This window comes from Martes martes (assembly GCF_963455335.1).
Source record: "Martes martes genome assembly, chromosome: 3".
Lineage (NCBI taxonomy): Eukaryota > Metazoa > Chordata > Mammalia > Carnivora > Mustelidae > Martes > Martes martes.
The window spans coordinates 1,173,361-1,195,457 of record NC_137890.1 but is presented as its reverse complement, the minus strand read 5'-3'; the positions used below and the strand labels follow the sequence as shown (position 1 = coordinate 1,195,457).

At 52.8% G+C, this 22,097-nt stretch overlaps 1 protein-coding gene across 2 annotated transcripts in view; it reads right to left on the bottom strand.

Annotated features, from left to right (window-relative positions):
* Positions 1–22,097, bottom strand: part of TUBGCP3 (tubulin gamma complex component 3) — a 62,700-nt gene that overhangs the window by 17,969 nt on the left and 22,634 nt on the right. The window contains exons 9-16 of one of the 2 annotated variants that reach the window (XM_080799123.1): positions 21,745–21,813; positions 21,287–21,419; positions 20,492–20,658; positions 6,897–7,007; positions 6,494–6,602; positions 3,385–3,574; positions 1,883–2,018; positions 1,094–1,162 (exon numbers count right to left, since the gene is read on the bottom strand). In XM_080799123.1, the coding sequence (XP_080655249.1) occupies positions 1,094–1,162; positions 1,883–2,018; positions 3,385–3,574; positions 6,494–6,602; positions 6,897–7,007; positions 20,492–20,658; positions 21,287–21,419; positions 21,745–21,813 (984 nt within the window). The remainder of the gene's footprint in view (positions 1–1,093; positions 1,163–1,882; positions 2,019–3,384; positions 3,575–6,493; positions 6,603–6,896; positions 7,008–20,491; positions 20,659–21,286; positions 21,420–21,744; positions 21,814–22,097) is intronic. The other variant, XM_080799124.1, reaches the window with a different exon arrangement.

Below are 22,097 nucleotides of genomic sequence, written 5' to 3'. Positions count from 1 at the left end.
TTAAATGATAATGCACAGAACAGATTTTTTCTTTTCTTTAAGTAGGCTCCGTGCCTAGCGGGGAGCCTAACGGAGAGCTTGGACTCAGTACCCGGAGATCATGACCTGAGCAGGAATCAGGAGCTGGACGCTTAACGGACTAAGCCAGCCAGGAGCCCTAGAACAGAGCACTTTAAGGAATCAGAATTTAAAACCATTTAGGATGGAAGTCAAAGGAGAACAGATGAATTTGACTATGACAAAAAAATTAAACCTGACAGCAGGTATGCGTTTACAATACAGAGGCTTCAACCTAGTAACGTTTCAACACTGGGGAGGCACGTGAGCTCCCGGCGCTCCCAGCCACGCCAGCACCCCGCAGGGCGCACCGGGAGCGCCGGGACAGGACAGCCCTGGGGGAGCACCCCAGCGGGGGTGGCACTCACCCCTGGAGAAATTTTAAAGCCAAATTATATTACTCCTTAATGGAGTATTTTCCCCGATAATTAAAAGAAACGCACGTCCTCCTTCAACACTTCAGCTGTGGAAGGACCGGAGAAGGTTCAAAGAAGCTTCCCGGTGGAGGCGGCTCCGCTCAGGTCTGAACAGAAGCACGAGCGCTGAGGGGCCGGGCTCGCCGCGGACACACCCTGACGGTCGGTCTCCCCGCACCCCGCGACGGCGCTTCTGTTAAGTGCAGCAAACGCGCTCCATACAACGGTACAGCTGTTTCCTGTCGGTTTAAGCGAACACTTGATCCAAGAGTACAACCGGGACTCCCCTGAAACACACTTGCTGGCCTCCGAATGACTCACTACCGTCCAAGAGCAACGGAGCATCACCCGCGATGCACTTACTAAGTCCTCGCTAAAACCTAAGATGGAACAAATGGTTATTTTTAAGAATTCGTAAAATTACAGATCATTTCAGCGCTCATTAATGACCAGCTAAAAGACACACACGAGTCTCGCTTGTTTTCACTCAGTGGGTCTATCCCCGATGTCAGTGCCGGCTTTCTCTAGAAGCTCCTGGAGAAGACAGCTGGTCGCAAAGCAGCGACGGCTAGCAGCATGAGGGGTTGTGGCCGCTGTCCCGTCACTCAGCATGGCCTTACCGTTGCGATGGGCCCGTCGACGTGGTAGTCCAGGCTGAACACGTCCCACCCGGTGTCACCTGGAGAGACCTGGGGACAAACACAAACACTGCAGGCTTTCCCGCCGGCACTCCGCTTACTGCCAGGGGACGGGTCCGGGCCTCGGAGAAACGGCAGTAAAATCAAGCCCAATTTTTGCAAAAGGCTCTGCAGTTCTGAGTGTCAGCGACGTGAGAACTGCACCTTTCTGTGCACTCCTGTGCCTTCAGTACTGGAACCCCAGCCACCCAGGAGACACTCTGCAGACACCGTGCAACAAAGGGCGTGGTTCTGCAGAAGCACCATAAAATCCATTTAGAATTACTCACCACACTCTGGTGACAGGAACACACTGCCTTCTATGTCCCAAATCCTTTAAAAGTCCACATTTTTAAAAACCCAATAGTCCCTGCTAATGGTCCTTCATCAGAACAAACAGTGTATGATGTTTCCCAGACTCATTCCCTAAAGAAAAATCATCGTCTAGCAAACTGAAACTAAACACATCGATGTTCACTGTGTTACTATTTTGCTAACAAGCATTATCATCACATCTCATTCCTGTGGTTCCTGCCACGTTACCAGAAACAGGAGTTACTCCACGACGAGCTGCCAGGCGCCCTGGGAGTGCTGCAGGCTCTGGGCCCAGGGTCCCGTCCAGCTCGCCCGTCTAAGCACAGGCCGAGCAGGCAGCGACCCCCTGCCCACCAGGCTAGACCACCCGCCCTCGAGCAGGGCGCTCCCCGCCACGCAGGCCCGAAGCCACGGTACCTCCAGCAGCCTCACATCCAGCCTCTTGAGGATCTCGGGGCTGTCAAACTGGGCGTTGGTGGCTCTGACGGCGGTTTCAAGAATCCCAGTCAGGTTGTGCTGATACAAAGTTGTAGCTGGACGGACAAGTTCCGGTCTAACAGATTTTTTAAAAATAAAAGAAAATGTTATTTGAATCCTTACTGAGCTTTATAAAAACTCAAAATCAATAAAAGGTTTCAAAATTATAAAAACTAAAAAGACAAAAGAAACCACTACAACATGGGAACAAAAGTTTCACAGAATTAGGGACACCTGGAGTCAGTCAGTTAGGCTCCCACCTTTGGCTCAGGTCATGATCCCAGGGTCCTAGGATCGAGCCCCACCTCAGGCTCCCTGCCTGCTTCCTCCTCTGCCCTTCTCCCTGCTCATGCTCGCTCTCTCTCTAATAAGTAAATAAAATCTTTAAAAAAAAAAAAGTTTTACAAAATTAAATGTCAACAGGATTTCACCAAGTATATGGGGAGTAAAACAGTGCTTTAAACCTCAAAAAAATTAATTCTGACTCCACTTTACTTGAAAATACTTCCATGTGCCACACATGTTAAAAACAGACTCTTCAACTCAAGTCTGGTCTACGGTGACTGAACTACTGTGACCTCCTGCACAGCTCTGACGGGAGGAGAGCTCCTCATGACATTAGAGAGGCCGGACACAAGGACGTCATGATTCTAAAGGCTAAAATTTACGGTATCATCAGCAAACATATCTTTAGGGTTGTGATGCCTGGGTTTCCCAGTAAGAAGCTAACGTTCTGGGGTGGCTCTGGTGTTCAGGTGAAGAACACAGCCGTGCAGGGAGGGGAGCAGGGGAAGTGGCCGGCCGGGGCACACGCGGGGCGGCAAACGCCAGGGCAGTGAGAAGCGCCGGACCACAGCGCCATCACTCGCACACGGGAGCCCGGAGATGAGCGGTGTTGCCCCCTTTCAAAACTGTAGCCCTAAAACACGCCTTTGAGAAGGAACACATCTTCCGGGGCACTGGATGGCTCAGTGGGTTAAGCCTCTGCCTTCGGCTCGGGTCATGATCCCAGGGTTCTGGGATCAAGTCCCACATCGGGCTCTCTACTCAGCAGGGAGCCTGCTTCTCCCTCTCTCTCTGCCTGCCTCTCTGCCTACTTGTGATCTCTGTCCGTCAAATAAATAAATAAAATCTTAAAAAAAAAAAAAAAAGGAAAGAAATAAAGAAACAGACAGTATGTTTTTTGGACTCATTTCAAACAGGAGCCAACTACGACCCCGCTGCACACCCTGCGGACACTGGACGGTTGGCGCCACAGCACTCCCCAGGCCCACAGGCTCCTCCGTGAACGAGGCACAGAATGAGCACAAAGAAAGGGACTTCAGTGTGACAGCCTCTTCAGACGCTCTACAAGAATTCAGCAAGTCTCCCTGTAACGCCCTCCACTCTTCCCACCGCACCCCCGCTGGCCGGCCGCGCGCTCTCGGGGCCCAGATGCTTACTTGAGCAGGTCCATCAGGTGTCGGATGAAGTCGCCCTGTCCGAGCAGCAGGTACCGCCTCACGGCCTGCATGTGGTCCAGCAGGCTGTACTTCTTGTTCAGGACGTCCAACAGGTACTTGCTGGTCTCCAAGTAGGCCGTGTCGATTTTCCCCCGAAACGCGTTCTCCAAATCTGTGAACAAATCTGCAGCTATAAAGAACGAGAGGAGAAGCACACAGACGTACGTAATCTGTATTTCAATAAACATCAGACGAAAGGCCCCCGCGTACAGAAGCCATTGCCAAAACCCCCGAATGGCACTGAGGGCAGACCCAGCGGGATGCGCGCCCAGGAAGGCGAGCGAGCCCCCAGCCCCAGGCCGTGACCTGGGAAGGGGCCCCGACAGCAGGCTGGCGTGAGCTGACCTCCGGGTCAAGTCAGTGTAACGAACCCGAAACCGCCCCCAGCACACCAGTGAGCCGTGCGGTGCGGGGCGGTCACGACTCAAGGGTCCACACGCGCCACGGGACGGCCCGTGTGAGGACGGGCTGTGCGAACGGCGAGCCTGGCTGTAGGGTCAGGGCCGCCACAGCAGCCGCATCGGGAGATTTCTGGGGGACGCGGAGTAAGAGCAGACGGTCACCGGCAAGGAGACCTAGCTCTCAGCAGTAATATGAAGAACAAACGTTTCCACAGTTTTACACTGAGCAGAAACAGCACAGGGAGAAGACAGACGTACGGAGCGGCTTGCTCGGGTCGGGTAAGACGAGGCGAGGCCTCAGCAGCCCGCGGTCTTCCCCTCGAGCCGCTCCCGAGCCTCAGGAGCCCTCGGGACTGTTTTCTGTTTGCTGCTCAGAGTAACAGTCCCAGTATGAAAGACCTGCTTTGATCACTGCTGTTCAGACCACACGTCACTGTGGGGTGGAGTCCAATGACACAGTAATGCGGGGACACGACTCGTGAGCGGAACCGCGGCCACGTTTTAACGGGCGGTGGGGAGTGGGCTGCGTACTTCTGCTCGTCAGTTATCGTTTTAAAAATGTCAATGTTACCCCAGAAATGCTTTTAGGGTTAGGGTTAGGGCTGGGGGGACAGCGGCAAAGCAGCGTCACTGCAGCCCAGAGGCGCACACTCCCCTGCGCCCCCCGCACGTGAGCACGGCCCCACGCCCCGTGCCCCGAGCTGGCCGTCTTCTCTGGGCACTAGAGCGCTCGACACCTGTCCGTACCGTGCTCCTGGCTCTTCTTCCCTGTTCTACCTCTTAAACACAGGTATCTCTGGAAAATCTGTGCTCGGACCACACCTCTCTCTGTTCTAAGAACTAAACCGGGGTCCACGAATCGCTGAAACGTACACGCTAAACCGTGCGCTAAATGCACTGAGGGCGGGAGGAGAGGCCTCTGACCCCAATAGCCGGAGCACCCGTGACGCCACGGAGCCCTGTCCCAAGCAGCACGGTGATACGGGCACCTCCCAGAGCCCAGCAGCTGGCCGTGGCCTCCGTCTGGATTCCCGGCACAGCGCTTCCAGCACGCTCCGGACACCTCCTCCCGCGAATCCTCTCAGACACGAAAAACCAAACTGGGCCGAGAGGCACGTGAACAGATGCTCGCCACCTCTCATCGTCGGGGAAATGCAAATCAGACCAGAGAGGCACTGCCTCACCCCTGCCGGAACGGCCAGAAGCGGAAACACACCCACAGGCGCCGGCGAGGCTGCGGACGAAGGGGAGCCCATGGGCACGGCTGGCGGGAGCGCAAGCCGGAGCAGCCGCTGTGGCCAGGGCACGGAGGGTCGAGACATGGCAAGGACAGCGGCCGTAGGCTCCAGGACGTCCGCAACCAGGCATCCACCCAAGAAGGTGGAAACGCTCATCCGCAAAGACACGCGCACCCCACGTTCAGGGCAGCATCCCTTCAACACGAGATCTGGAAGCAGCCCAAGCGTCCCCGACAGACCGGCGGTCACAGGAAACGCGGGGTCCGCACACAACGGAACAGGACACAGCCTTACAAGGAGGCTATCCTGCGGCGGCCGCACGGACGGACCCCGAGGGAAGGGAGGCGGCTCAGAAACACCGCGTGGAGCCTGCAGCCGTCCGACCCAGGACCAGCGAGCCGAGTGGCGGCTGCGGGGAGGCGAGGACGGTCACAGGGCACAGTCCTGGTGATGCCGGGCGAGAAAGGTCTGGGGTCCAGCGCACACCCAGGGCCTACAGCCAGCCCTGCAGTGTCGTACGCTTGCAGCACTCGCTGTCCTCTCGTTTAGCACTTCCTGCCTGTTACTGTTGGTAATCGTGATCTCATTTGCACGTTTCTCTTCAGCAAAGGCACGGCCACCACCGTGAACAAGAACTCGTACCGTCTTGCCTACACCTGCCACGCCGTCCCACGCACAGAGTCAGAGGGAGCCCGTGAGCAGGAAACGCAGCCACGGCCAGAGAGCGGTACACGCCCGCCACCATGGAATCACAGGCCGATGGGGAAGGCGGGAGAGGAAGCAGCGAAGGGAGCCAGACGCCGTTCAGAGCAGGTGGCACTTCCACGCGGCACTCGGAACGCGAGTCACACGTGCAAGCCCCTGCTGACCCCTGACTACGCCTCCAGGTTGGCTGCGGCCACCACGAGCAGCAGCTGTCCTTCCTTATCCCGGCAAAGCATCGCTACAGCAGTTAAAGAAAACGGGAATATAAATTACTACGAGTGATTAGTAAGTGGAAAACACCCAGACTACGTCCAAAACTTATTGTTTAACCCCACATAAAAAATGGAATTGAGGGGCGCCTGGGTGGCTCAGTGGGTTAAACCCTCTGCCTTCGGCTCAGGTCATGATCTCAGGGTCCTGGGCTCGAGCCCCACATCAGACTCCCCGCTCAGTGGGGAGTCTGCTTCCCCCCACTCCCGCCTGCCTCTCTGCCTGCTTGTGATGTCTCTGTTATTTAAATAAATAAAATCTTAAAAAAAAAGGGGGGGGGGGATTGGAAATTTGCATAGTGGTATTTCATACACATCACACTATGTAGGAAGGTATTCTGGACAACAGTTCAGAGCATCTGTCCGTCCCTCTGGAAGAAGGCAGCTCCGGGCAGTACATATACGCGCAGCCCCTCCACCGCCAGCACCCGCGTACCATCCTGGGGGGAGTCTGCAGACTTGGTCACTGCTATCATCTTTGCGGTGGGCGTCTGGTCATGACAGACCTGGTGCAGGAAATTTATTGACTTTCCTATCAAAAGGACCTAAAACGGAAAATAGCCTAGAGTTACCTTTCCATACAAATGATTAATCGTGCAACTACTACAAAGATTCATAAGAACAAACTACGAACTGGAAACTAAAGAACGAGATGCCTGGGGCAGCACCAAGTGAATTCCAGAAACTGGAAAGACCTCACTAGCTGACACGCATTAATAGATCAACGGATTCAATTCCTACGCGCTTCTACTGGTAAAATGCAGTAAAACTGCGTTAAGAAGATTCCTCCTGTCACGTGGTGGGCAGATACAAAGTCCGAGTGTGTCTCCCGGCCTTACCTTTCTGGACTGGTCCATCGTGATGAAGGAGGGAATCATGGATTTCCGCAAGGTGTACTTGTCCTGCCATAGACGGTCTGTCTTCACCGCTGGGTCGGAGGCTACAAAAAACTGAGAGCAGAGACAGCCGCGTCAGACAGTGACCCTCGTGGCAAACGACCCGCTAACAGCAACGCCAAAGGAGTCCTGAGAGCACAGCCCTCTAGACACAGGAGAGTCGCCCGTTACACAGCAAAATTCGTCTTAGAAACCATTTTGGACATGTCACTCTCTGAGCGGAAATCGCGTTATGTCCCAGGCTCCTCAAACGCGGTGAACGGAGCAGGCTCTGTCCCAAAGACGCCCGATGTCCGCGGCGAGTGTCGGCGGCGGCCCCCCGCGGGCAACCTCGCCATCTGGGGGGGAGGACGGCGTTCTCCCGCCGTCAAAACGTGCGGCCCACTGGAGGGGTGCGGCCCCTCCCGCCGTGCGCACCCCCCCGCAGGCTCTCCCTCGCAGAGCCCCCCGAGCCTGGCACACAGGGGCTGAAGCGAACATGCTCCACGGGGACCGAGGGCTCCGGGCAGACCTGAACACACGGGCGGGCGGCACCCGTTGGCCAAGCAGCGCTGCCGGTCGCGACGTTCCGAGAACCAGCCTTGCTCAGAAGCTCCTCCCCGGTCCGCTGGGCTCTTCCCCTCGCGACCCCCCCGCGCAGTCTGCCGTCCGACCCCAGAAAGGGCACGGGTGGTAGGAGCTAACTGGCCCCGACTCCCCCTCGGCCGCCGCCACCGGGCCGCTCTCGTCCTCCAGCGGGCGTCCCTGCGGGCTCGCGCTCGTCTCCACAAGCTGCGTTTCGGACAGAGCAGCGGAGTCGCGGCGAGCCTTACCTGCAGCAGACAAGCCAGACTTTGCAGAGAGCCGCGCCCACGGCACTCCCACGAGCAGGACGAGCGGGACGAGGAGGACGCGCCACCTCCCTGCAGGTTTTGCCGGTCGGTGGGCGAAAGCCGGGCTGCCTGCACCGTTACGATCCTGACAACGGAACCTGGGCCCGCTCTCCTAGTGCGAATGGCCATTTGCTCTTATTCTCCCGTAAACTGTCTTTTCATCCCCTCAACCCGTCTTTCTCTTTGTCCTCTTCTCATCAATATATGAAAATGGCTGTATTGGGGATAATGACCATGTGTGGGTCCAGGTTATAAATGTCCGCAAGCGAACCATTTCCCACCATTTACAATATACTCCGGTTTGGCTTTGTTCCATTTCTGTTGCGCAGACAAATGACTTCCTAATGGCTTCTGAGTTTCTTGTCTTCCTAAGAGCTTCCCGTTCCCTGATCCCACAAATATCCCGCACAATGTTCTCCTAGCATTCCTGCCGTGCTGTTTTTAGGACTCTGGTCCTTCATCCCTCTGGGAATTATCCCGGACGTGATGTGGGGGTCTCGCTCTCCTTCCGGACAGCATCCGCTGCCTAGCGGCCAAGCCACCCAGCACCTTCTCTTCAATGTGCCATTCTTCCCTCTGAACTAGGACAGCTCATCAGAAACCCTCGCTGTCCTTAATTGTATCAACAGGTCCGAAGGGCGGAACGTTGACCAGACAGAGAGAGGCTGAGGCGGTGCTGCATGGCATCGTCCTCTCGAGGCCTCCAAGGGGGACCCGTGGGCTTCGTGTTTCATCAGCACGGACCAGACTTAAGCACATCTGGGCTCCAAGCCGCACACTGACTACCCTTCCCGGCCCTCCGGGGGTCCCATCCTGGGATGGCAGAGGCCTCCTCAAGCCGGGAAGTCCTTCAGACGTGAGCCGCGCCGTCTCCCCCGCTTCTGGTATGGAGGATGCTCGAGGCCCATCTTCTCCCTCTCTCCCCCGACCTAGACTCGGCCCCTCCTCCAAGGAGCCCTGGTTTCTTTCAAACGCACTTGCACCACAGCTTCGGTGCTTGGTATTGTCTCACGTTGGAAACCGGGTGGTTCGCGACGCAGCACTGGCCGTGTCGCGCGCGGCACCCTGGCTCCCTCGCGGGACGGTCAAATCCGCTTAAGCCACAGCATGCCTGAAGGGCCTCCTCCGGTGATCCTGACGCAGGTTCCAAGTCACCCGGTGAACCCCACACAGCCCTCCGCAAGTAAAGTCTATCCAGAGACAAAATGTATTTAAAGAATTTTTGAAATACTTTTAGTCGTCATACAGCAAAAACAAAATTAATGGTTTCCTAGCAGAACATAAATAACCCAAATTAACCCCAGACGAGAGAAGCTGAACGGTCACTAAGGCACACAGCCCGCTTATCTTTAAAAAAAAAAAAGAAAAGATATTTTTATGTTAAAGGTAATTCTAGATCAGAGAAAAATATACAGAATGCCTCAGCTTATTTTATGGGTCCTGTAAAACACTAGCAAAGCCTGATAAAAAAATAATACCCAAAACGGGCACCTGGGTGGCTCAGTCGATTAAGTGGCCGACTTGGTTTCAGCTCAGGTCATGACCTCGGGGTCCTGAGAGCGAGCCCCGCGTCGGGCTCCCTGCTCAGCACAGAGTCTGCTGAGGATTCTCTTCCTCTCCCATAGATAAATCTTAAAAAATAATAATAATACCCAAAATGGAAGAACAGGTCAGTTTCACTGTGAATACAGATGGAAAAATTAGGAATAAAGTAGTACCCCCACGTGACTGGAGTAGGATCGTTCTGCTCAGGGTACGTTACACTTCCATACACTACAGGGTACGTTACACTACCTGTCTAAAGACAAGGGAAGAGACAACAAATTATAAAACGGTATCATGTAGTCATTAAAACTAAAGTTTTTTCTTAACTATCCTAAACCCTTCCAAGAACCGGGTGGAAAAACACGCAGCTCTTCTTCCCGGGGAGAAAACCGCGCACATATCCACAAAACCACGTCCATGTGCCTCTCAGGACCTGCAGGGGTCACGCTTTACCAAGCCTTGGTACAGAATAGTAAAATTCCATGGCATGAAATGTTCATTATTAAAAAAAAATGCCATTTGGTAAAGCAGGAATGCAAAATAGTATGTTTCAGAAATATATTCAATGAAGGCTGAAAGGTTTTTTTATTATTCACTTCAAATTAAAATGAAGTAAAAAGGGTTACAAAATACCATGCATGCGCTGTATCTGACACAGAGAAATATACAAAAAATATTAACAGGTTATCTGTTCAAGATGGGATCACTAATAAACTTTCTCTGTTAATATGCTCAAATTTTTTTAATTAATAAATATTTTTCAATCAGAAAAAAAACTGTCCAAAAGAACTGAGTACTTCAAACCAGTGAGTGAGCATAAGATGCCAGTAAAAAGAAATCCCTCAGTAACAACACTTTTCCAAGGCAATCAAAGAAAAGGATCTTTTTTTTTCCATTCACGGAAATCTACTCCCAAGGATGAATAGTTAAGGAAACATAATTTTTAGTGGCGTTAAGTCAGGCCTAGGTGGTATCCACTACATGCAGCCAATCCCCTTTCTAAGCAGGTATCTGAATAAATGCCAATATTTTTATGACCAAGAAGACAAGATCACTCTATTTATTTTCAACTCAAATTTCTTATCTTTAGATACAAACTGAAATTACCAAGGTATTTATTGATCTTTACATTTTAGGTTTTTCTGATTTATATTCCCTTTCTAATTTTAAACAGGTAGCTAGTGAAGGCTGGTGGTATAATCAGTACTACGACAGTTAACCTACTGTCACTTTAAGACACATGTCAACTATCCCTCACCGAAATTTTTTTAAAATGTCATCAGCTCACCACGAGTAATCCAAAAGGTCGTCGGACCACTGCGCTCCGCTGTGGCCCACCGCTCAGCAGACTAGATGAACTGTGCGTAAGTTGTCTTGATCGGTTACTCACTTAACAAAAAGAGCTAGTTTCTACAAACACCACACGAACTCGCCTGATAGCTGGGGTGTATCCGGGTTTTAATCAGTAAGAGCAATAAGACAATTTATTTTAAAAGAGAAAAAACTCAGACAATTCAGTTACCTTTAGAAATTATGAAAGCATCACTTCAGCTGGGGGCAGAGCAGCGTGCAACCCGTCCGCCAGCAAACACGGCGAGGAATAGGTACATCCCCGCATTTAATTAATCCTCTGAAAAATACACCGTTACAGAGGGAAAAACCAAGGCCAGAACACAATTGCTTTTATTTCATTGATGCATTTTCCACTCAAGGTTCTTTAATTTTCACAATGTGTCAAACACAGAAAGAACTGAGAAAAAAATATAACATAATTGTACCATGATTTCTCATTAACTGTTGGACAAATGCCAAGGCCTCCCTAACTAAAAACAGAAATGAAGAGGGTAATTTTCTTAGCAAGCAGCCTAGTTTCTAAGAAACAGATCCATGATCACACGCAGACCCCAACCCCACCTGTCCACAGACAGGCAACTCGCACGAGCCCCCACCCCGAGAGCCACCCCGAGAGCAGTGAGAGGCTCTGGGCCTGACCGGGGCAGGACCTGAACCCGGGAAAGGTAACGGGCGAGGTAAACGGGTGCGTCCCAGCACGCCAGCGGCGGGGCACAGAAGTGCCAGGCCGGCAAGGTATCTTACCCGGTAAACCTCTCCATTCAGTAATTCCTAGCAAGAGTACCAAGAGTGCTGAGTGCATCCGCGGGTACCCCGAAAGCAGCCACCGCATTCCCTCCGGTTCAGTCACTGACCTTCCACCCCAGGCGTGTGCAGTTCAGTTCGACAGCACATAAGCAAACGTCTGAAGCAAGTTCGAAAACTTTCAAATTCTGAAAGCAAAAGACCTTTTACCTTTGCCCTTCTTTTCTGGCTCCAAGTGGAAGCCCCTCACCCTCTGACAAGGATTATCCAAAAGGCAAAAAATAAAAATAAACTAACACTGAACTATCTTGGGGCGCCTGGCTGGCTCAAGGGAAGCCGTCCGCCGTCAGCTCGGGTCACGATCCCTGAGTCCTGGGGTCGAGCCCGGCGTCCGGCTCCTGCTCAGCGGGGTCTGCTTCCCCCTCTCCCCACCTGCCTCTCGCGCTTGCTCTTCTGGCTCGCTCGCTCGAATAAATTCTTAAAAAAAAAGAAAAAAGGAAAGGAAAGGAAAGAAAAAAAAAAAACTTGAACTATCTTGTTCTTACCTTAAACAGGCAGAACTTGCTCACCGCACGCGCCGGGGAGAAGACCCGTGCGAGCTACAGAAGGCCTAACAGACACAGCTTCTCCAGGCAGCAGTAGTAACAAAGCGAACACCAAACGCTTTCACTTGCACCACTCTGTAACACCAAAAATAACCAGAAGCTTCTTCCAAGTGTTGAACGTACTTGCGAATCACTTACCGGACCTATAAGGTGAGAGCCCTTGGGTCCGCCTTTGCATTGCCTGACAGAAGAGGAACAAAACGAAGGCTGGACAGCAGTTCCCGCTGGCTGGACTACAGGGGCCTGCATTCCGGTGACAACCCGCAGTAAAGCCCCCGCTGGCGGAGCCACAGGCCGTCTGGACGATTCCCTACCAGACACAACAAAGCTCGGAGGCCACTTGGAATTTGGGGGCAAAGGAAAAGGCACTCACTCCCGGGTCGCAAAACAGCCAGCGCCAGAGCCGCGAAGGCAGGACACTGAGCCCTGAGCGGCAGAAGAGAAGCCTTTCCGGGGAGCGCGGTTCGGTCCCGGCAGGTGGCGGAGCCCCGCAAGGACAGAACTAGACGAGACACAACAGGAGCACTCTAGAGCCAGACAGACGTCCTGCTCCGGCAGGAGCCTCGGGCGATGAAGTGCCTGAGGACGGCTGGCTCAGAGACGGAAGGTCCAAAAGCTCCACGGGGACAGGCAAGGGCAGAGAAGGTTCCGGGTCCCCCACGTGACCCGCACCCCAGCCCACCCCTGCCCCGAGGCAGGAGAACGGCGCGAGCCGTACGCGCTCCGGCCTGGGCTAATCTGCAGGAAGCCAGCGCCCATCCGCGACTTTTCTTGAGCCGAGGTCCGTGAGCACCGACTGCAGAAAGGCATGGGTACGTGTGCAAGGGAAGGGAACGGCACTTTGGCACTAACTTCTGAAATTCAGCTCTCCCTTCCATTATAAATGCGAAGGACGAACTATAGTCCTCGTGCCTTTGTCCCGGAAATCAGACGTTCTCACATCGTGCACCTACGTGAAAAGCTCGTGCACCTATGTCCAAGTCACTAATCGCTTCTTACTGAACGCGTTGATAAAAACACACATTACTGTACAGCTCATTTAGTATTAAATCCGGAAACACTACATAAAGTGAAACAGAGCCCCATACCTCCTAATTTCGCTCATATGCAGTGTTTCCTATTCTTCCTTGACAGTTACGCTCCCCCCCAGCGCCCCAGAGACAAACTCCCAAGACACTGTTCCACAAGCGAGTGGGTGTGCACCGCGGAAACACTCGGGATCCGCCCCCTCCTCACCCCACCCTTGACCGCACGCTCCGCACATGTCCCGCTCGAGTCCGGCCAGGGCTGCGGAGTCTCGGGCTTCATCGTGCTCCAAAACCTTCCCGTGCCCACGTCACAGTCCACGTCAAACCTCCCTACGAGGTTCCCAGGCCCGCCAAAAGGACCGAGACAGAACAGCTGGGCTCTCCTCTGGCCTGCTGAACACACAGAAGGTATCGAGGACACCCTCAAACGGGCAGAGAGGCAGAAGCAACTCAGCAAAGGGGAGTTAAATCTTAGGGGCCAGCTTAGGGGCCACGTAATACAGTCAGCATTTTAAAGTGGAATTCAGTGCTTTTTTAGTATTTTCTATAACAAGGTGTGTAACCACCACCGCTATCGAATTCTAGAACATCTTCTCCACCTGCAGACAAACCTCATACCCGTCAGGCAATGACCTCTCCCCCGCCCAACAACACGAATCTTCTAAGAATTCGCCTATCCCGCACGTTTCACGTAAACGGAAGCATCCAATATGTGACCTTTTGTGTCTGGCTTGTTTCACTCAGCCTAATGTTTTCAAGGTTCGCCCATGTCACGGCATGCATCCAAGTCTCAGTCCTTCTACGGCTGACTACTCGGTTCCAGGACACGGACAGACCGCATTCCGCTGGCCCACCCATGAGCTCATGGACGCTGGCCCTACTTCCGCTCTGGACTCTCACGGTAACGAGGAGCACTTCTGTGATGCCGCCGTACCGGTTTTCAGTGACTTTGTGGGTCCGCGTGGGACCTCCGAGGCACCGGCAGCTCCGTTCCCCAGCAGCCGCACCACTCTGTTCCCACCGGCACTGCATTAGGCTCCAACTTCTCGGAGTCTTCACCGACATTTGTCATGCTCCGGCTTTTCTTTCTTCTAACACCAACCCAATGAGTGTGCGCGCCACTACCCAACGGCGGTTTCCCCGTCCCCACGTCCCCGACGACCCACGTTTCCGTCTCTTCCTGCGCTTCTTGAAGGCCGCCTGCGGATCTTTGGGAAGATCTCCGGACTTGGCCCATTTCTCTACTGGGCTGTTCATCTTTGTGCTCGAGTCGGGACAGTTCTTTACACACGGGTGCTAGACCCTTACCACGCAGATGACCTGAAACATCTTCTCCCAGTCTATGGGTTATTTTTTTACTTTCTCAATGTCCTTTGAAGGACGTAAGTTTTAATTCTGAGGAAATCAATTTATCTTTTTCTTTTGTTGCTTAAGCTTTTGGTGACGCATCTAAGACACCACTGCCTAATCCAGAGTCACAACAATTTATACCTGTGTTAACCTCTAAGAGCTCACAGCTCTGCGTGGGAGATCGACCTGGAGTTACTTCTTATGTATGGTACACATCTGAGGTCCAACTGAGGTCCGACTCGTTCTCTCGTGGGTGGATATCTGGCCGTCCCAGCACTACCTGCCGAAAAGACTGGTCTCTCTTCATGAGTGGTCTTGGGGCACTTGTTAAAAATCAACTGCACAAAAATGAATGCATTCATTTCTGGACTCTCAATCCTACCCTCTCGATCTACCCGTCTATACTCATGCCAGGACCACAGCTCTGCCTGCCGTGCCTTGTCATATGTTGTGAAACCAGAACGTGTGAGTCTTCCGGCTTTGGTGGTGGTTTTTCCCCAGAGTGTGTGGCTCTCTGGGTGCCACGGACGCCCACAGGGCTTTGAGGACCAGCCTTCCTATTTCTGCAAAAAGGCCACTGAAATTCTGACAGAAATTTACGTTCAATTAGCAATCACTTGGGGAAGCACCGCCGTCTTCACCGCGCGCCCTCTCCCGACCCGGGAACACGCGCTGCCCCAGCTCGCGGAGGTCTGCTTTCGCGTCTCCCCACAGTTCTGGGGTCTCCGGGGTGCGCTTCTTCCGCCTCCTCGCTCTAGTTTCTCCCCACGCGCTGGTCAGTTTGGACACGATCACACATGGGATTATTTTCTTAATTTTATTTTTGGAGTGTTTATTTCAAGTATATAACAAAGTGACCGATTTCCAGTGTGGATCTTGCACCCAGCTCACGTGGAAAACGTGTTTATCAGATACGTATTATGAACACTTTAGTTTTCTATACATGAAATTTTGTCATCTATGACAGAAATTATTTTATTTCCTTTCCAATCTGAGAGTCTTTGTTTTTTAACGGTTTTTCCCTTCTCTTACTGCCCCGCCTAGAGCCTCCAGTGCAACGTTAAGTAGAAGTGGGGAAAACGGAGCCCCTATCCTGATCTCGGGGCGGGAGTGCACACCCTTTCACCGTGTGATGTTACCGTCAGTGTTTACAGATGCCCTCGATAAGGTGAGAAGCTCCTTTCTATTCCTACTTCGTGATGAACTTCATCAAATGCATTTTCTGCATCGACTGGGCTGTGTGTTTTTCCTTCACTTTTATCAGTATGACGTGTTATGTTACATTGATTTTAGTTATGCTGAACCACCGCTGCATTCCTGGGAGCAGTCTCACGTGCTCAGGGTGCACCACCCGCCTTCCAGCCCATTTCAGTGCTCTGTGAGGGCTCCTGCAACTGCACCCACGAAGGACACTGGTCTGCAGCGTTCTTGGGTTGACTTTCTCTGGCGTTGGGATCACACGAACAGCAGCTTCACAAAATGAGTTAAGAAGTGCTCTTTCCTTGATTTCCCGGAAGACTTCCAGAAAAATTAATGCTAACTTTTTACTTATCTGGTAGAATTCGCCAGTGAAGTCGCGCTGCCCTGCCTTTCCTTTACTGGAAAGTGCCTGAGACTATGGACTCAATCTCCTTACTTGTCCTAAGTCTGTTCGGATTCTCTGTTTCTGCAGATCTTGGCGCCGATGGTTTGTGTTTCTAGGAACTCTCAGGTTTTATTAACTGCAAATGACCCCGTTTCTCCGCTTTTGGAGGTGGCGTTTACAGGATACAGAATTCCTGAAAGACAGTTTTTCCTTTCAGCGTTTTGAACGTGTCACCCTACCACCTGCCGGCTCGCACGGTTTCTGGGGAGAGATCAGCTACTGACCTACTCAAGGACCTTCTCCGTGAGGACTCGCGTGATGCTTCTAAGGTTCTCTGTCTTCCCACGGCTTGATTACAGAGTGGACTCTTGTGCGCCTTGATGCGTCTTCCTACTTCAAGTTCCTCCGACCAGATAACCTGTTAGCCCACCAGCAAGGCACCTCTCTTCTTCTTGTTCAAATCTGCTGTTAAGCCACTAGCGATGTTTTTTCATTTCAGTTACTGTACTTTTCAACGCCAGAATTTCTTCCCTGGGTCCTTTTTACAATTCCTGTTTATCTACATTTTGTGCTTTCTTTGATTACAGAACGGAGCATTTCCACATACAGATACTTAATACACTACTTCTGAAAGAGCGGTTGTAAGACTCCCAAACAGCTACTTATATGAACCATACGCTTGAAGAAATCTGATTTTAAAACTAAGTTGTAGCTCATTACACAGATGAGGAAAAACGAAACAACGCAGGAACTGAAGAGACAAAAATACTCCAATTGTAATCATCTAAGGATCAAACACAGAACGCAATTGTCTAAATAACCAAATTCTTATGGTAAATATATTGTTTTAAGCAAAGAAAACCTCCCCAAAATTAATCGAAGACTTACATGAACACTTACAAATGCGTGGTTCGACAGAGAAGCCGAAGATGACCACGAATGCCGGAAAGGCCACAGACATCTGAGGGCCGCGGGTACTCAGACTTTACCTGGTGCTCCCCTTCTGTTCATTACAAGCGAATGACGTCAGCGCGTACGATGTGCCTAACTCACCCTCCCACATCAGCACAACCCACGGCCCGGCACCACCACGGCACGCGCAGGGAAGGTTCGGAAGGGCAGGCCGAGCCGCCTGCCGGGACGGAGAGCCGTGAGAGGCTGAAGCGGAGTCACGGGACTCCAGGACTGGATCCCTGAGGCTCTGCCCAACAGTGGTGAAGCAGCTGAGTTGTAACAAGACCCACTGCTAAGCGGTGTGAGCCCCCCGGCGTCAGAGCACCAACCACGGGAGGCCCAGAGCCGGGAACGTCATACACTTGACGTCAAGAAGGATTCCTTTTAGCTCGGTCAGTCACGATGCACTTCGAGAAATCCCAGCGGTGCAACCGGTGAAGCAAACAAGCTCCTCTGGGGCATGAGGGACGGGCTGAGCAAAGTCACCAGCGAACAAAACACTTGCCGATCCTAAGAGCCCAAGCTCTTCTCTCAACTCAGACCCCAACTGAGAATACCAGGAAATATAAAACCTTTAAAAAAAAAAAATAAAAGGTAAATCTACTGTAGTACAATATCAGTACTCAGATGGTCTGAGGAGTGTTTTGTACAGTCCTTCCGACTTTTCTAGAAGTGTGAAATTACACAAACAGAAAAACACATAAGAAACATTTTACCAGTGAGGTCAGATCTGAGATCAGTTGAAGTGATCGTTTTGCTAATCCTAATACCGTATTCGACAGGAATGCTTATTCTTTAAATAAATAAAACCCACTGTTCACCTTCTATGTATTCTGTGCAACAAGAGTTCTCCACAATGAGTAACCCCACGGAAGCTACCCCAGTCTTAAAGCGTTTGCTTTTGTCTCACCCCAGTGAGTCATGTTCAAAGACAGCAGAGAAAACGTCAAGCGGAGACTACGGAAGTCTGCCTGACTCTGTCTCGTTTGCCGTCAGTCCTCCAGTCCCGCAATGAGTACCAACAAAATAAACAAGTAAACAAGCCCAAATCACACCGAAGGCGGACAATCGATAAGGAACCGGCGGTACTTCAGAGCCTATTTTAAAAACAGACGCATACGATGAATCAGTGGTATAATTAAGGACACCTTGAAAACCTCACTGCTAGAAAATGGAAACTAAATTATTCTCAGGAAAGACAAAAGTATTACAAATTAGAAATCAGGTACTAAATGTAAAGAAGATAATTAGCCAGTCTGTGGCTCTGACTTTTAATGGGTAGCAATGTATATATGCCAGTAGGATCCAGATGATTCCCACCCCAACCTCCAAGAAAATCAAGTTCATCAAGTCAGCTGGCAGCTATTAAGAAAATGAGAATCATCCAAATTCATACAGTTTATGTATTAATTACTAGGTGGAGAGAGATGCGGAATATAAATTCTTTATTAATAAAAAGGGACAATTTTTCATCATTTTATAATCTTAATTTTTCTCCCTATATAAATCTTTTACTCCTGTATGCCATTCCAGGGAAATCTTGACTCCGTTTTACCTGAGAGTGGGATAAAGTCCAATTTCAGTAAGAATTTGGGAACACCTCTATTTCCTGTTAGGTGCTGTGTGCTGGAATGTGCTGTATATGGTAGATGTGGCAAAAGGAACATTGGGGGAGGGTCAGCAGTCGAATCTGTGACTCTCACAACTTTTCTCAAAGTCTGAATAATGTTAACAAAACAGTGAAAAAAAATAATTTTAAAATGCAATCACATGGGGAGCCTGGGTGGCTCAGTGGGTTAAGCCATTGCCTTTGGCTCAGGTCATGCCCTCAGGGTCCTGGGATCGAGCCCCGCATCAGACTCTCTGCTCACTGGGGAGCCTGCTTCCTCCTCTCTCTGCCTGCCTCTCTGCCTAGTTGTGATCTCTGTCAGGTAAATAAATAAAATCTTAAAAAAAAAATGCAATCACAGACCTAAGATATCCAAATACATAAAACCATCCCAAGATTCAAGTCTAGAAAAACAGACAAATCCGCCGGGAAACTGGGAAACGGTAAGATACAGCAATTGTAGAATAAAAACAACCGATGAACACGAACACCGGCCCATCTCACTAGGAACCAGTAAAACGCATCACAGGAGACGCTGCGCGTCACGCGCTGGAGCAAAAGCTGTTTCAAGACCGGAGTAGGGAGAGCTGAGCGGGCGGCAGCAGCAGGAACCACAGAGGGCCGGCGCGGGGGGCCAGGCAGCACCACCCCAGAGCTGGAAAGAGCAGAACCAAGATTTAAAGGATGCCCTCCCAACAGCGAGCAATGCCACCTCCCAGGGCTGACCTTAGAGAAACAGCCAATACAGAGAGACGCACAGGAAAGGATGTTCTTTTCAAGGCCGTTTAAAAGGTTGGCAACCGCGAAGAGCGGCAGCTGCACAGAGGAGCCGCTACACACAAGCGGGAAGTCCACGTTCAGTGCGCGCAGCAGTAGGCACGCCGGCAGCGCCGCCACGGAAGGGGCCTCGGGACGCGATGAGCCGCCCATGCCGGCACCTGCAGACACCACCCGAGGGTTGAGGGCACCGCAAAGCCACGCCCCGCCGTGGGCTCCGCAGCCACGCCTGTTTGCAAAGGCTCGGCTCCAGCACGACCATGAGGAAACAACGCCAGCGTGACCCAAAGTTCATGACCGCTCCCACCAAGTTCATCCACAAGACACTAGGTGAGCCCACGAACCCAGGACCGGGGGGCACAAATCACAGGCACCCCCCACACGCACCAGCAGCCTTCCTCCACCCCGCGCACCCGCTGCCGCGCCCCCCGCTGCCTGTGAGCCTCCCCCGCCGCAGCCACGAGCCCCGGTGGCGCGTCTGCGGGGTAACCGCCCTAGTCCCTCCAGAACCCAAGGAGGGCCCGACCGCTTCACGCGTGTCAACGGTGCCACGACCCCTGCGAGGCTGCTGGCCCGTCGGAAGGGAGCGGCCCTGACGAGGGCTGGGAGTGGGCCGCACCCCCCCCCTCCATGTCAAAGGAGGACCTTGCCATGTGGTCCCACGGGGCGCATGGTCCTCGGGACCACACGTGCAGCCTCCCCACAGAACGGACCGCGCCTACACGGCGCAGCAGGAACACAGACTGTCACCAGCACTGCTGGCACCGCGGGGCCCACGTCCAGCTCACGCGGTCATCTTGCGGAGCCACAGAACCCCTGATGCTGCCCCGCGAGGACGAGAGGAAAAGCACGGGAGACCCAGTCCTAGTCCCGTGCAGGGGACAGGACCTCCCGAGCGTCCCACCGTTAAAACCAGGGCGCTCGTTCTCCGCAGAGCTCCTACAGTGCCGCTCGGAGGGAACCGGGCTTCCGAGCTCCGTGCACACCACACGCGGCGCTCAAACAAGCGGGCTGGCCTCCCGGGGTGGGGAAGGCCACGGCCACGGGGAGCAGCCCAGGAGGGCGCGGGCGCGCCTGCCTCTGGGAGCCGACCCGAGGCCGCAAGGGGTTCCTTACTTCGTGGTACGTGTCCTCTAGCTCCCCGTCGTAGATCCAGCGGTACAGGAAGCTCAGCACGGGGTGGGACACCAGGGTGAGGATGTGCTGCACCAGCGACCTCACGTACGGGTCTCCCGTCTTCGTGTACGCGTGCACGGCGGAGGCCAGCTCGCCCCCTTTCCTTCCTGCGGAACACACGGAGGACACCCGAGTTACGCTCCCCGCACACCCCGCTAACGCACCCCTCGCCGGCGCGCTTCCTCACGCGTCTCACTCAGCCCTCCTGACCCTAAGAGGGGGAGACTATCAGTGCCCGCGCATTACAGCCCAAGGGAAAAGACAGAGAGGCTCTTGGCCAAGGTAGCACAGTGAGAAAACGTGTGGAGAAGACAAGCAGAGATGCAGACCGAGAGCCCGAGAGAGGCCTCAGCCGGATGTGCACGCCTGGGAGCGCGGGACACACGGCGGGAGAGCTCGGACGTGCGCCATAACCTCGGGGGGAGGAGACCCCAGGAAAGGCTGCCAGGACAGAGGCAAGTAAGAGAGGCACAGACATGAACAGTCACAGCCCGAGGACCACGAAAGCCTGAAAAACTAGGCCCTTCCTCCTTCCCTCACGTCCATGAAATACTAAGCTTCCACAAATGCAAAGACAGGACCGTGTTCGCAGCTGGTTATCCCCCCACAAGTTATCTACGAGCGTGGACATGACCGGCATATGGAAGGATACACTCGAGCAGGCACAAAACAAATGTAGATGACATTCCCCAAACCCTCTTTGACATAAGAGAGATCCAGGAGACGCAGAACAACCTTGGCAGTGGTCCACCAGGGCCGCCAGAGTCTTCAGTCTTATCTTGGGGTCGTACGTCCAGACCAGCAGGCGCCGGAGGGTCAGGCTACTCTCGAGGCCCAAATTCACACCCTGGTCATCCTCTAACTGCAGCTAAGAAACCACAAAGACGAAACGTGTAAGTACGAGCCGCCAAATGCGTCCATCGGTTCTCAACCCACGTACAGTGTGCGCGAAGCGAACGTCCCTCTGAGAGAAGAGCGGCCCCTTCAGGCTCCTAGTGATGCGTTTACACGGAAGCCAGAACCCTGACAGCGAGAGCACTCGCCTCCAGACGACACTGGAGCTTCACAGACAGCCACCCCTTACAAATACCAGTTTTATCTGTTCAAAGTAATTATGAAGAAACTTAAAAATTCTATGGAGTTGCAACTGTGTAACACTGCAAATCACAAAGACATGAAAAAGCAAAGCTTACCTGGGAGTGTAGAACGGAGAGCAACCGGTAGTACTCCTTCAGCTCCTGATGCAAGGCGGCACAAAAACTCTGCAGGAAAAAGCAGGTACCATGCGGCACGACCCTATCCTCACGCGCCACACAGCCTCCCACGCCGGCCGGCGCAGAGTGTGCGGGCGCCGGGCTTCCACTGTTCGGGTGCGCTGCAGGGTTGAAATGCTGTCGACGGGCCTCCGCGGGCTCACCGCCCCCCCCCCCCACGTCTGCAGCTAATAATGTCAGGGACGTGTCACACCTTAGCGCGAACTTTGCAGAAAAGAAATGTAAAACACAGATGACAGCTAAAAGTGTATTCACTGTAGACAATAATCCTT